Source organism: Felis catus, chromosome A2 (assembly GCF_018350175.1).
Source record: "Felis catus isolate Fca126 chromosome A2, F.catus_Fca126_mat1.0, whole genome shotgun sequence".
NCBI lineage: Eukaryota > Metazoa > Chordata > Mammalia > Carnivora > Felidae > Felis > Felis catus.
Window position 1 is genome coordinate 2,965,281 of NC_058369.1, and position 12,460 is coordinate 2,977,740.

Sequence of the window (12,460 nt, forward strand, 5' to 3'; positions counted from 1 at the left end):
GAGAGGGGAGAGAAAGGATCCCCAGCAGGCTCCATCCATGGTGTCAGCACAGAGCCGGATGTGGGGCTCGAACCCACGTACTGTGAGATCATGACCTGAGCCGAAACCAAGAGTCGGACACTTAATGGACTGAGCCACCCAGGCGCCCCGAGAGAGAGAAGGAGAGAGAGAAAATCCTAAGCAGTCTCTGTGCCCAGCCTGACTCGGAGCTCGGTCTCGTGACGGTGAGATCGCCACCTGAGCCCAAATCAGGAGTCAGACGCTTAAGGGACTGAGCCACCCAGGCGCCCCCTGAATGCATATTTAATTTGACATGACTCAGAGCATTGAATCGGATCCAGGTCCTTCGGGGGAGCCTGGTGGGCTCATTCGGGAGAACACACAGCTCTTGATCTCAGGGTCCTTGAGTTCGAGCCCCAGGTTGGCAGTACAGATTGCTTAAATACATATACTTAAAAAAAGAAAGGAAGGAAGGAAAGAAGGAAGGAGGGAGGGAGGGAGGGGAGGGAAGGAAGGAAGGAAGCTCACGCTTTGTCTCACTGTTTCTCAAAAATAAATGTGTAAAAAATATTTTACAAAATGTGACTTGCCCTGCATGAAAGCAGTCGGATTTGCTCATAACAGCACACATGGCCGCTTTGTGACGCCCCGTGGGGAGCGTCTGTGATGCCTAATCACTTACCGTCGGCCTTTCTGCCAAGTAGCTGCTTTATTTTTCCCATCAGGGACGCTGTGTGTCATTCATTCCTCATGTGTCTCCCTTTGCATCGGACGCCGGAAAGCCTGAGCCGAGTTTTAACCTGACCTCTCGACGTAGATACGACACGTCTCAAGACGCTTTTGTAGACCCCTGACTCCGTCTTACCTTTTTTTTTTTTACCGTTAACTCGATTATTGTATCGTTTGCTGTCGTGCCGTATCCTCTCGGCCTTCTGTTTGTCATTTAGAAAAATGACGCGACTTTCAAAAAAGCTTTTAAAAACTTGTTCCGATGCTGCTTTATTTTTGAAGAGACAGAGTGCGAGCAGGGGAGGGGCAGAGAGAGAGGGAGCCGGGGCCTCGGAAGCAGGTTCCGGGCTGTGGGCGCAGAGCCCGACGCGGGGCCCGGTCTCCCCGACTGTGGGATCGCGACCTGAGCCGAAGTCGTCCGCTCAACCGACCGAGCCGCCCGCCCGGGGGGCCCTCAAAAAAAGCTTATTTGATACTTCGGCAAAATTAGGTTTAAGTTAGATTTTTAAGATTAATAGTAACCACGAGTTCAAAGCCACATGCTGGTGACAGAGCCCCGCGTGGCAGCAGACAGCCTGGCTCCGGGCGCGGACCGAGAGAGGCTGCTCTTTCTGAGAGGACGGGCTGTGAGTCTCTGTGCCCTCGCGCGCCCCGGGCCTGGACTTCACGCATGTCCCTCCTTGTCCCACCAGCGTCAAATTCATCAACAAGATCCAGTACGTGCACAGCTTGGAAGATCTGGAACAGCTCATCCCCATGGAACACGTGCAGATCCCCGAGTGCGTGCTACAGTGAGTGTCCCCGTGCCGTGGGGGCGCCCCCTCCCCCGGCCCCAGCGCGCCCAGGCTCCGCGCCTCCCCTCTCGGGGGCCCGAGAACCGGACGCCGGACGTGAGTGGGAGCAGCAGACCCGGGGAGACACGGTGAAACAAGCCCACGTGAGATCGGAGAACACGTGGGCCCGGGCCTCTCCGCGCAGGGCGGGCCCGGCCAGCCTTGGCCCACAGCTTGTTGTATAAATAAAGTTTTATTGGCACACGGCCCCGCCCATCCATGGCTGCCTTCGAGCCGCATTGGAATTGAGCAGCTGTGGCGGAAACCGGGCCTACAAAGTCGAAAATATTTACGCCCTGGGGGCCGGGGGGGGGGGGGGACGTGTAGACCGACCCACGTCCGCGAGGGGGTTGCTTTACAATGACCCCGTTCAGTTGCTGGTGCCGGATGAGGCACAGAAACTAATCGGCTGAGCCGTGTCTATACCAGATGCCGGACGAGGCCAGCGGAGTCACTGCCAGAAACGCGAAAAAGACCGTCGGCCCTTCAGTCCCGGCTGCCTTTCTGCGCCCAAGGCTGGCGCGAACTCGGATGTGACAAGGAGATTGTGTCTCCGTTCCCAGAAGGGAAGGGGTCCCCAGGCAGCGCACCTGTGGGGGAGGCGGGCGTCTGAGGAGTTGTACTTTCTGTCTTCCAGGTACGAAGAGGAAAGGCTCAAGGCCAGGAGAGAGAGGTGTGTACAGAGTGCCTCGGGGCGGGGGCTGGGCCGGGCCCACCTTGGGGGGGGGAGGGGTGCGGGTAACAGGTGGCTTTGGCCCAGCAGGGGCCGATGACGCGCCCTCGCGTTTGTTGAGGGCTTTGAGTCAGACCGGGGTTCGAATCTGCTCCGTCACAGAGGGACGGTAGGCGAGCAAAGAGTTCACAGCCACCGTGGGGGTTACTCTGAGGAATGAGGACAAGGGGACCCCCCGGGCGGAAAGTGGCTCACAGTAATCGCGGTAAAATCAAGTCATCCGCTGACAGAGGGGGCACAGGTTCCGTTCTCGGCCCCGACAGCCCCCGAAATGCCCCTTCACTAACCTACTGGTTCGGTTTTCGTTGGTCGCGTCACCAGGGGTGGCCGTCACGGGACCTCGGGGCGATCGCGGCCCCACCCAGTTACGAGGCCCTCATGCCGTCCCCCGGATACGTTCACATTCCACCCCCACCCCCCGGAGCTGGGCAGGGCCAGGATCCCCGACAGCATCTTGCAGCCCAGGAATCCGAGGCTCAGAGAGGCACGGCACCTGCCCCAGGCCACACAGCAAGCCTGGGGGAGGGTTGGGGCTTCGGGGGGTCGAGAGCGTCTATCACTGCCAGGCCCCGTGCCAGTCTCCTCCGGGGAGACAGGTGAAAGAGGGTCCTGGTCCGGGGGGCTCCAAGTGGCAGAGGAGAGGGGCGCGTCACCGAGTGAGGAAAGCGGGTCCCGGGCAGGGCGGGTGATGTGGGCAGATGAGCCACATAGTGAGCAGCGCCGTGGAGGCTCCGGACGGCGTCGCGTAGTGATGATGGGCCGCGGGCGCCAGGGAGGGAGGCCGAGGGCAGGCAGGATGCCCCGTCCCGTGCGTGGCCCCCCACGTCCGCCCGCGTGGTGGCAGGTGGCAGGGGTCCTTCCTTCTCGAGGCTGAGTAACATTCCCACGCGTGGACGGACCACGTTGTGTTTGTCCCTCATCCACGGAGGGACGTGGGTTTGCTGAGGCTGCTGGGAGTCGTGCCGTTGCGGACACGGGCCGCGAACACCCAGCTGAGTCCCCGCGTTCCCGAAGTGGGGTTCCGGGAGCACGTGGCGATGCTGCCTTGAACGTTTTGCGGAACCGCCACGCTGTCCCCGGGGCACGTGGGCCACCCCGTGCTCCCCCCCTGCAGGACCAGGGCTCCCCCTCCCCCTCCCGTGTCTTCATCAGTTGTAGTTCTGGTTTTGTTTAATGTTTATTTTTGAGAGAGACGGAGGGAGGGAGGGAGGGCTCCTGCCGGCATGTGTGCTCGGGAGTGGGGGAGGGGCAGAGAGGGGGACAGAGGATCCGAAGCGGGCTCTGTGCCCACAGACTGATGGCAGAGAGCCCGACGCGGGGCTCACACTCATGAACCGTGAGATCATGACCGGAGCCCAAGTCCGACAGTTGACTGAGCCGCCCGGGCGCCCCGACTCGAGACAGTAGCCGCTGCTGGGTGGGAAGTAGAGATGTCTGTCTGTCTGTCTGTCTGCACTTTTTCCCCTTCCTTTCTTCCCCTGCCCTTCTCCATCTCTCGCTCTCCCTCTCTCTCTCTATCTCTCCCTGTCTCTGTCTCTGTGTGTGTCTCTCCCTGTCTTTCTCTCTGCCTCGGCCTCTCTTTGGCCTCCCAGTCTTAGCTGCGGAGGCACGGAGACCAGCACCGCAAGCCGGAACCAGGGCACAGGGGACCGTGTCCAAGGGGCGAGGACCGGTGCCTCCGGGCTGACAGCTGAGAGGAACGTTCGGGGTCTTTCCTCCTCCCCGTCCTGTCCCCGCTCGTGCCCCCTTCCCCATGGTCGTCTCCGCCGTCATTAACCCCTGGGTTGATCTCTGTGCCCTCGGGGCCCATCCAGGGGCAGCGAGACTCCCCCACGCCACCCTCCGAGGCCACAGCGGGCAGGTTCGTCACCCACGTCCTCTCTCTCCGTCCCCAGCGCCAGGCTGCAGCCCGAATTCGTCCTGCCCAGGTCTGAGGACAAGCCGGAGGCGGTGCTGGCAGAGGACAGGTAACTGTGCAGGTGGCCACGGCGAGGGCGGCTGAGCCCGCACGTCTGGTAAGAGTGACCGCAACGCGCTCGTGACGAGGACAGCAGAGAGCGGGTGTGGATGGCCAGCACGACGCTGGCCCCATCCTGAATGCTCAGTCCCGGGGTCCCTCTTCCCTCCACCCCGGGCCGTCCCCACGGGACACCTGCAAAGGCCGGAATTATATTTAAACCAACAGTCGGGCGCCTGGCGGTCAGTTGAGGGTGGAACCCTTGATCTCAGGGCTGTGAGTTCGAGCCCCACCGCGGGAGCAAAGATTACTTAAAAAAAAATAAATAAAAGCTTTACAGATAAATAAACAAATTAACCAACTGTCCATAAAATGTGAAAGTCCGCTCCTCTCTGGGGCTGGGCTGCGCGTGCCCGGCCTCGGGGGCTCAGCACATGCCCGCCCACCGCCGGGCAAGCCCCCTGGATGGCCAGCCCCAGCCCCGTCTCTTCTCCAGGGGCTTTTTCACCCTCTTTTTTTTTTTTTAAGGTCATTTATTTATCTGGTGGGGGGGAGGGGCAGAGAGAGAATCCCAAGCCGGCTCCGTGCTGTCAGCGCAGAGCCTGACGTGGGGCTCGATCCTACCAGCCGTCAGATCATGACCCTGAGCCGAGATCAAACGTCCGACACTTAACCGACTGAGCCCCCCGGGCGCCCCCCCGCGACGGACAGTTTTAAAGTGCACGTTCCAGTGGCCTTTCAGACCCTGGCAGAGCTGTCCGTGCAGCACCCCTCTCTAGTTCCAGAACTCTCTAGTTCCAGAACGTTCCATCACCCCGAACGGACCCCACACCCGATAAGCAGTTCCTCCCGTCACGCCCCCGCTTTACTTTTCTGACGCCCAGCAGATACGGCCCCAAGCCCCGTGGCGCCTTGCCCCCGATGGGTAGAAAACGCAGCGGGCTCTGCCCCCGCCCCCCTCCCCTCTGCCCGGCCAGCCCACCTCCTGCATTTGACCCTCGTGTAGCCTCTGTCTCCTACCCTTGCGCCACATGGGGGCAGCGGCTGCGTCTGGGGCCATACCCACCCCCCCCCCCGCCCCCAGCGTCCAGGACTCAGGGACCGCGGGTAGCTGATGTGGCCGCAAGAGGGGTTCTGCTCTCCGGTGGAGGTTCTGGCTGGTGACCTTTCTGCACGTCCCCGTGGGCGGCCCCCACTCGCTTGGTACCAGCTCAAGGCGAGGCCGAGCCGGCCGCACGGGGCTCGCGGCCAGATGCCAGGGCTCCCCCCAAATAGGCAAATAACGCGAAGGCTTCTCTCTTCACAGGCCTGCTCCAGCCACAGATCAGGAAACGAGGTAGGTGGGGAGCAGGGCCATCCCGGTGCCTGTGCCTCAGTGTCCCGAGTGGAGCCCAGCCGCGTGGGAACCGTTCGCCCCACGATTTACTGTTTGGGGGTCGAGGGCTACCGTCCCGGGGAGTCAGAGAGGCTTGGCTGGCCCGTCCCTGCGCAACTCCGGGGGCGCCACCGACGTGATGCCCCGGAGCTAAGCCACGCGGCAGGCTTGACCGGAGCCAGGCCCCCAAAACCCGGGCTTTGTAACGCAGCCACGGGCGCGGCGTTTGCCCGCGGCCTGTCTCAGGGTCCCCGCCTGCTCCAGATGCCAGGAAAAGCCGCTCTGTGTGCTGGGGGTCATGGAGACCACCCTCAGGTTCAGGGGTTTGCTAGAAGTGCCCACAGCATTCAGCAAAGCTGTCTCGTTTACAGTTATGGTTTGATATGGTGAAGGGATGAGTACGGGTGAGAACGGGCATAAGGAATGTGATGCCCGGGCCCGGAGAGGCCGGAGGTGAGCCGCCCGGTGTGGTCCCCCGGGGGGCTTATCCAGGCAGCCCTTAGCTCGCCCGGCAGTGTCCCCAACCAGGGAAGCTACGCCCACGTCCAGGGTATTTCCCGGGGGCAGTCCCTTACGCTTGGCTAACCACTCCCGTGGCTGAGCTCGGTCTCCGCCGTCCCGAGGTCCCGCCGATACCCCCACCCTACATCCCGCTGTTAGCACACGTGGGGTCCCCAGGGAAACAAAGACACTTTTACCAGACGGGGCACTCCGAGCGCTGGGGCTCCGGTAAGCACCCGACTTCGACTCACGTCATGATCTCGAGGTCTGTGAGTTCGAGCCCCGCACCAGGCTCTGTGCTGACGGCTCGGAGCCTGGAGCCTGCTTCACATTCTGTGTCTCCCTCTCTCTCCCTGCCCCTCCCCGGCTCACGCTGTATCTCTCTCTCTCTCCCTCCCTCTCTCCAAAATAAATAAACATTAAAAAAAAATTCTTAGTCTAAACGGTCTTAGACCAGTACTGCCCCGGGCACACCGAGTGGAGGCAAGTTCTCGGTGCCTTTCTGACAAGATCGTCTCAATCCGAGTCTTCTGGGGGTGAGTTTCACCCACAGACACAGAACGCACAAGGAAGTCCCACACCACGAGCAAAAGCCAGCAGATTCGAGAAAAAGCAGTTAGACCCTCCCCTGAATCCTCAGGTAGGGGTGATGAATTAGGAGTGTTTAAAATTATTAAAGACCCCAAAGAAGAACTTGTAGGAAGCTACCGGGTGGACGCGCGGACAGACAGGTGGGTGAATAGGTGGGCGGAGGGAGGGACAGAAGGATGGGTGGCTGGGTTGAAGCTTCCCTCTGGTCCGACCGGTGACGTCGGCCCGGGGCCCATTCTCCTGAGGCACCGATTGAGGGGTCCCCTTTGGAAGCACACCTGGAAGGTGGGTGGCAGGCGGCAGACCTTGATGGGCTGGTCCCGCTCTTGCTGCCGCGGGCCCCCCAGAGCCGGGTCGGATCGTGCCGTCCACACGTGCACGCGTTCCCCGCATTCTTTCTGTATTTCTTAAGGATAATCGCGTATTTTATTTTTATTTATGTATTTGTTTTAACGCTTATTTGTTTTTGAGAGACAGAGCACAAGTGAGGGAAGGGCAGGGAGAGAGAGAGGGAGACACAGAATCGGAAGCAGGCTCCAGGCTCCGAGCCGTCAGCCCAGAGCCCGACGCGGGGCTCGAACCCACGGACCGCGAGATCGTGACCTGAGCCGGAGTCGGTTGCTTAACCGACTGAGCCACCCAGGCGCCGCCCCCCACCCCCCCACTGCTGCCCGAGTTCTTTAAAAACAGTAACAACAGCCTGGCCTGTGTTTATCCCTCTCTAGCATGTCCTGAGGTGACAAGACTACAGAGAAGGACAAGACAGAAGATTCCAGATGGCAAGAAACCTCTGTCAGACGCCCTCTGGTCCTGGACCTCCTCCCCGCCTTGTCCTGACGCCCCTGTCTTTGGAGGGGGCCAGTCCCCGCCATCCATCTCTGAAACCCAGCACCCTTTTGAGCCGCTTGAAAACGTTTTTGTTTCGTTTTGTTTTCAAACAACGCGGTATGTTCCAGAAAAGGACCTGGTTCTCAGCCCTCCACGCTCACGAGCTCGCGGCCCAGAAGAGGAAGACGGCCCAGGGCGTGGCCCGTGTGCCCTCGACGGCTTCAGAGAGCCCCTCCTCGCCCTCACCACCACCATCACTGCACAAAGTCCTAGCTCAAGACCCTTCTCTGGTTTGTCACCTGGCCCACCCTGGTTTGTCACCTGGCCCACCCCGGAGCCACGGATGCCCGCCAGCTCCTTGGCCGGATCTGGACTCGTTCTTGTGCCTTTTCTCCTAGAACACCCCCTGCGGCCCTGGGCACGTGGCCCGGAAGCTCAGCCCCTCCCCCCCCCCCCCAGCAGCGCTGTGCCCCGGGGACCTCCCGTCCCGGCACCTCATGGCTTTACACTTGACCAGCTCCCCTCGCCTTCATCTCCCGATCTTCTTTGGGATTAATGGAGTCCACGATGGCACACGCGAGCTGCTGAGAATCACCCCCGCCCCGCAGTTGCAAACCCGCCCCCCCCTTCTAGAACATTCTCAAGCCCCTTTAATGGACGCCACACCACAGGGCAATCCTGATCAATACCTCCTACTGAGGGAATGAAGTGTCCCCGCTTTCCTGACCCCCCCCCCTCCAACACAGGGTTGGGATGAGCCCCTCAGGTTCCCGCCATGGGAAACCGGCTCTGAACCGCGACACAGGAAGATACAGGTTTATTGCAGGTTTTGAGTGTTTCGAAGTTCACTTGGGAAAATAAATCCCAGTGGCCTGGATGCTACGGAGACCTGCGGTCAAAGGAGGTAAACTTACCTTGGACGGAAGTCAGACTTTTCTAATGTGGTCCGCATGCCCGTCAGGGTGGCCTTTAGAGGTAGTGAGTTCCCCGTCCGTGGAGGCATTTAAGAAAAGGCTGGATCTTCTCCAGGCCCCCTTCCCGGCCCCGTCGCTGGCTTCTTAGCAGTCTAGTTCAAGTGCCCTGGGTATGAGGTTCTTGACCTCAGGGGAGGTGCCGGAGGCTTCTCGACCTGGGCGCATCGAGGTGTTTTGGGTTATTCTGATGCCAGGAGGGAGCTGGTGGTGTTTGGTGCTGAGGGAAGGGAACACCCGACATTTTGCCCCATGGGGGAGGCTCCTGAAGGTCCTGAACGTCACAGAGCCGTCCCGCATCCAATGCCGGAGGCTCCGCCTCGAAAAACGCGGAGTCTGGGAGCCGTGTTGGGCCCCGCATCTTCTGGGTCGGCGCAGCTCTGCCCCGGGAAGGCCGGGACGCCTGGGGGGGTTGGGGGGGGGGGGTCTTACGTTTGTGTTTCTGCTGTGTTTCCCAAATGTCAAATAAAGGACAGGACCGTGTTCCGGGCCCAGGCGTGTCGCCCGGAGCCTGAGGCAGCCGAGGCCAGGGGATGGGCCTCTCCAGGCTGCCCTCCGACAGACCCCCACAGCCCCCTGTTCTGCCTGTCACCTGCCCCTGCCCGGAGCGCCTCCTTTTAGGAGGGTGCCCCGGGCGTCCCCGGGGCCGCCCCAAACTCCAGGCCCGGGAGGTGGGTCCTGCTTGCGGGGTCCACGCGGGCCTCCATGAACACAGTAACCAGTAACCAGGGGAGGAGGCCGGAACCGGCTGCAGGCTGAGCACTGGGAACTGAGGCCGTCCGCCCGGTGCGACAGTGCGTGCCTGTGGAGGCGACAGAGGGACGGACCGAGGCGGGCCCCAGCCCACTGTGACGGGGCCTGCAGCCACGCGAGAAACCCCAACAGGGACCAGCTGGTTCCCCGCGGCCCGCCCGCCGTCCCTCCGGACCACCAGCAGCCACGGACAACGGGCAAGCAGGGCCAGGGACCCCAGCTCGGCCGCCATGGCGGTCCCTCCAGGGTAGAGAGAGGCCCCGGGAGGCCGTCCCCAGGCGGGAGAAGTCCCACGGCACGGCTCCCTCCACACGTGTCCACGCGGGCGGTCACCCGCAGCTCCCAGCGGCTTCGCGAAAGATGCGTCTCGGGGGCAGTTCCGGCCAAGATGCAGTGGACCCCGAGCCCCCGTCGCGAAGGGACGCCGGGTTTCCCTCCTGTGACACGTGGGTCGTGTCCTCGGTCGTGGCTCACACGCTCATCCTAAGGACGGCCAGTGTTGTGGTTTTTACACCCAAAGTCGTCGTGACTCCCGTCGTGATGTTCAGACATGGTTTCCACGGGCTTTGGGGGATTTGTGTGGAAATAAAGAGGCAGCAGCTGAGAAGGGACGGGGGTCGCTGGTGTCCACTTCCCCGAGGTGTGACGCTGGCCTGGGTCCGGGCGCAGAGGGGCGACCTGGGGCAGCTGTGGCCCTGCCGCTCTTGCTTCCGGGGGGGCCCCCGGGGCCATCCCCAGGGCCCCTTCCGGATCTGCCTCTCTGTGACTCGAGTTCCTTTCCCGACCTCAGTCCGCTCTGGAACCAAGCAGGGTTAGCAGGTGACAATGGTAATAGTTTAATTACTGTATGTATATAGACCATTATTGCTACTTCTGGAACAGAAGACTATTTCCTCTCTACGCTCACACCGTTCCCGACACCGGACTGGGGAAGGGTCCCCACGCTTTCCAGCTCCCGGGGATTCCCCCCCCCAACTCCGCGTCCTGTGACCCGACACCGGGCAGTCCGGGAGGACCCCGCAGGTGAAGGGCTCACCCCCACCTCGGGCGCCAGTCGTGAGGGCTGGGCCCCCGGGTCACCCCCGCGATGTCCCACTTGGCCAAAAGCCAGGGGCTCCCACAACCTTCCCCCAGCAGCTCACAGAGCTCAGGGAAGAGGTTTCCTTGCATCTCACCTGCTGATGACAAAGGGGCTAACTCGGGAACAGCCCGAAGAGGGGCGCGGGCCAGGGCCCCAGTCGTCCCCGAGCCGCCGGCTGAAGCTGCCATCTGTCCCGCCCACCACCCCGTGGCTCTCGGGGCTTTCTGGAAGTCACCCCGTCAGCATAAGCGCAGGGCTCGTCACAAACAGCAAAGGGCACTGCTTTCCTTCGTCGCTGCGGACCTAGTAGGGGGAAAAAGACTATTGTCCCCCCCCAGAAGTCCCGAGGGCTTAGGAGCGGTGTGTCAGGGAGGCGGGGGACCAGGTGCTTCTCTCTGGTCACACATCACATAGCCCAGAAGAGGAGCCAGGAGCAGGACGGGCGTGCACACAGGTCGCTGGAGTCAGGAAGGCGCCCGTCCCGGCCACGGCGGTGGCTTCACCAGGCGGGTGGCACGGGGGTCACAGGTGCCACTCCCATCGGGGGGTGATGGGGCCACACGTTTTGTCCCAACCCAACTGGGTCTCTGATTACCCTGAGGGGTTTCTTGAAACCTCATTCGTTCATTCATTCATTCATGCATTCATTCACTTATTCATTCATTCATATGTACACTCATTCATTCACTCGTTTCGTTCACTTATTCGTTTGTTCATTCACTCACTCATTCATTTCTTCATTCACCTGCTGGCACCCGGCCTAGTGGAGAAACTTGACCCCTGGGGACCAGGAGGAGAGGCTGGGCCCTGTCCCGGAAGGAAGGGTCCTCTGTGGTCTGAGACCCAACAAGAAGCAGCAGTTAGCAGGCCAGCGGGCAGGTCTCGGGTGTCCCCGGTGGAGGGCCCAGCCCAGACGAGGGCCCCAGGGGCCGGCTCAGCAGGTGTGGGGGTTCCAGTGGGATCCAGTGCTCAGTGAGGACCTGACCTCTCTCTTTGCTAAATTTACCATCGGTGGCATTTAGTACACTCGCGATGTTGTGCAACCGTCAGTGCTATCTAGTTCCAGAACATTCCATCTCCAGCAGAGGGAAACCCTATCCCCGTGAGCAGTCGCCCCCAGGCCCTGGCACCCACTGACCTACTTTCTGTCTCCGGACCTTTCACACAGAGGAAATCAAACACTTCGCGACCTGTGGGCCGTTTGGGGACAGACGTGTCACACAGGTGGGCCGACACCAGGAGGCCTCCCGCAGGCGCCCTGCCCGGGCCTCTGTCTGGGCACGGCACCGTCACCCGTGGTCTGGGCTCCGTGCCCCACAAGGAGGCTCCCCGGAAATTCTTGCCGCCCAAACTGGGTCACAGGCCACACCCCGAAGCCGGCTTCCACACCTGCCAGCCGGCCAGGCGCCTGGCGGGGCTCAGGGGTCAGGGGTCCAGCCACGCTGTCAGTCAAGGAAACCGAGGCCCAGAATGGGCCGGAGGTGGGAAGAGGAAGTGAGGGCCACGCCCCCCACGACCTTTGCACCAGGTCAGTCCTGGATGGGGCCACGCAGGGAGTCCTTCTTCACCGGCCACGACAGGCCAATGGTGCTCCCCGTCTCCCTCGGCTGTCGCCGCGGTTCCTGCCGGCAGAATCAGGGGAGGGAGGTCGCGGAAGCCACGGGGACTCACAGGGCAGGCCGCGGGGGTGAGGGTGTCGGGACAGGGCAAGGGCAGCTCCCGCTCCGGGTCTGCCCCAAGCTGCGGCTGGCCACACGCAGGGGGGTGGGGGTGGGGGGGCGTCAAGAGAGCCAGAGCCGGACGGTCGTCGGAGCGCGAACGGGAGACTGAACTCAGTCCCCGCCGCAGCGGGCAAGTGCTCGGTGTTGCGTCCGGGGACACGCGGCGCTCCGTAGCCAGAGAGAGGCGGCCCGGTGGCCGGAGAGCCGCTGAGGGGAGACACGAGGGCTAGGGGGGGAGTCTGGCTAAACGGACTGGGCAGGATTCTCGCCGGCACCAGGTTCCTAGGTCGAGCGCAAGGAGGAGGCCCCGTTGAAAAGGAGCTCAGCGGAGCCAGGCTAGTTTGGTCGAGGAGGCAGCCTCCGCCGGGGCCGCGGGGAGGTGACAGG

General features: G+C 62.0%; 1 protein-coding gene across 3 annotated transcripts in view; it reads left to right on the forward strand.

Moving 5' to 3' along the window:
• Positions 1-9,878, forward strand: part of ATCAY (ATCAY kinesin light chain interacting caytaxin) — a 31,167-nt gene extending 21,289 nt beyond the window's left edge. For 2 of the 3 annotated variants that reach the window (XM_045043765.1, XM_003981738.6), the window contains 5 exons: positions 1,422-1,520; positions 2,200-2,235; positions 4,191-4,262; positions 5,559-5,588; positions 7,445-9,878. In XM_045043765.1, the coding sequence (XP_044899700.1) occupies positions 1,422-1,520; positions 2,200-2,235; positions 4,191-4,262; positions 5,559-5,588; positions 7,445-7,454 (247 nt within the window). In that variant the 3' untranslated portion in view covers positions 7,455-9,878. Of the gene's footprint in view, positions 1-725; positions 987-1,421; positions 1,521-2,199; positions 2,236-4,190; positions 4,263-5,558; positions 5,589-7,444 lie in introns of those variants that run through there. The other variant, XM_019826131.3, reaches the window with a different exon arrangement.
• Positions 9,879-12,460: the final 2,582 nt, after the last annotated feature.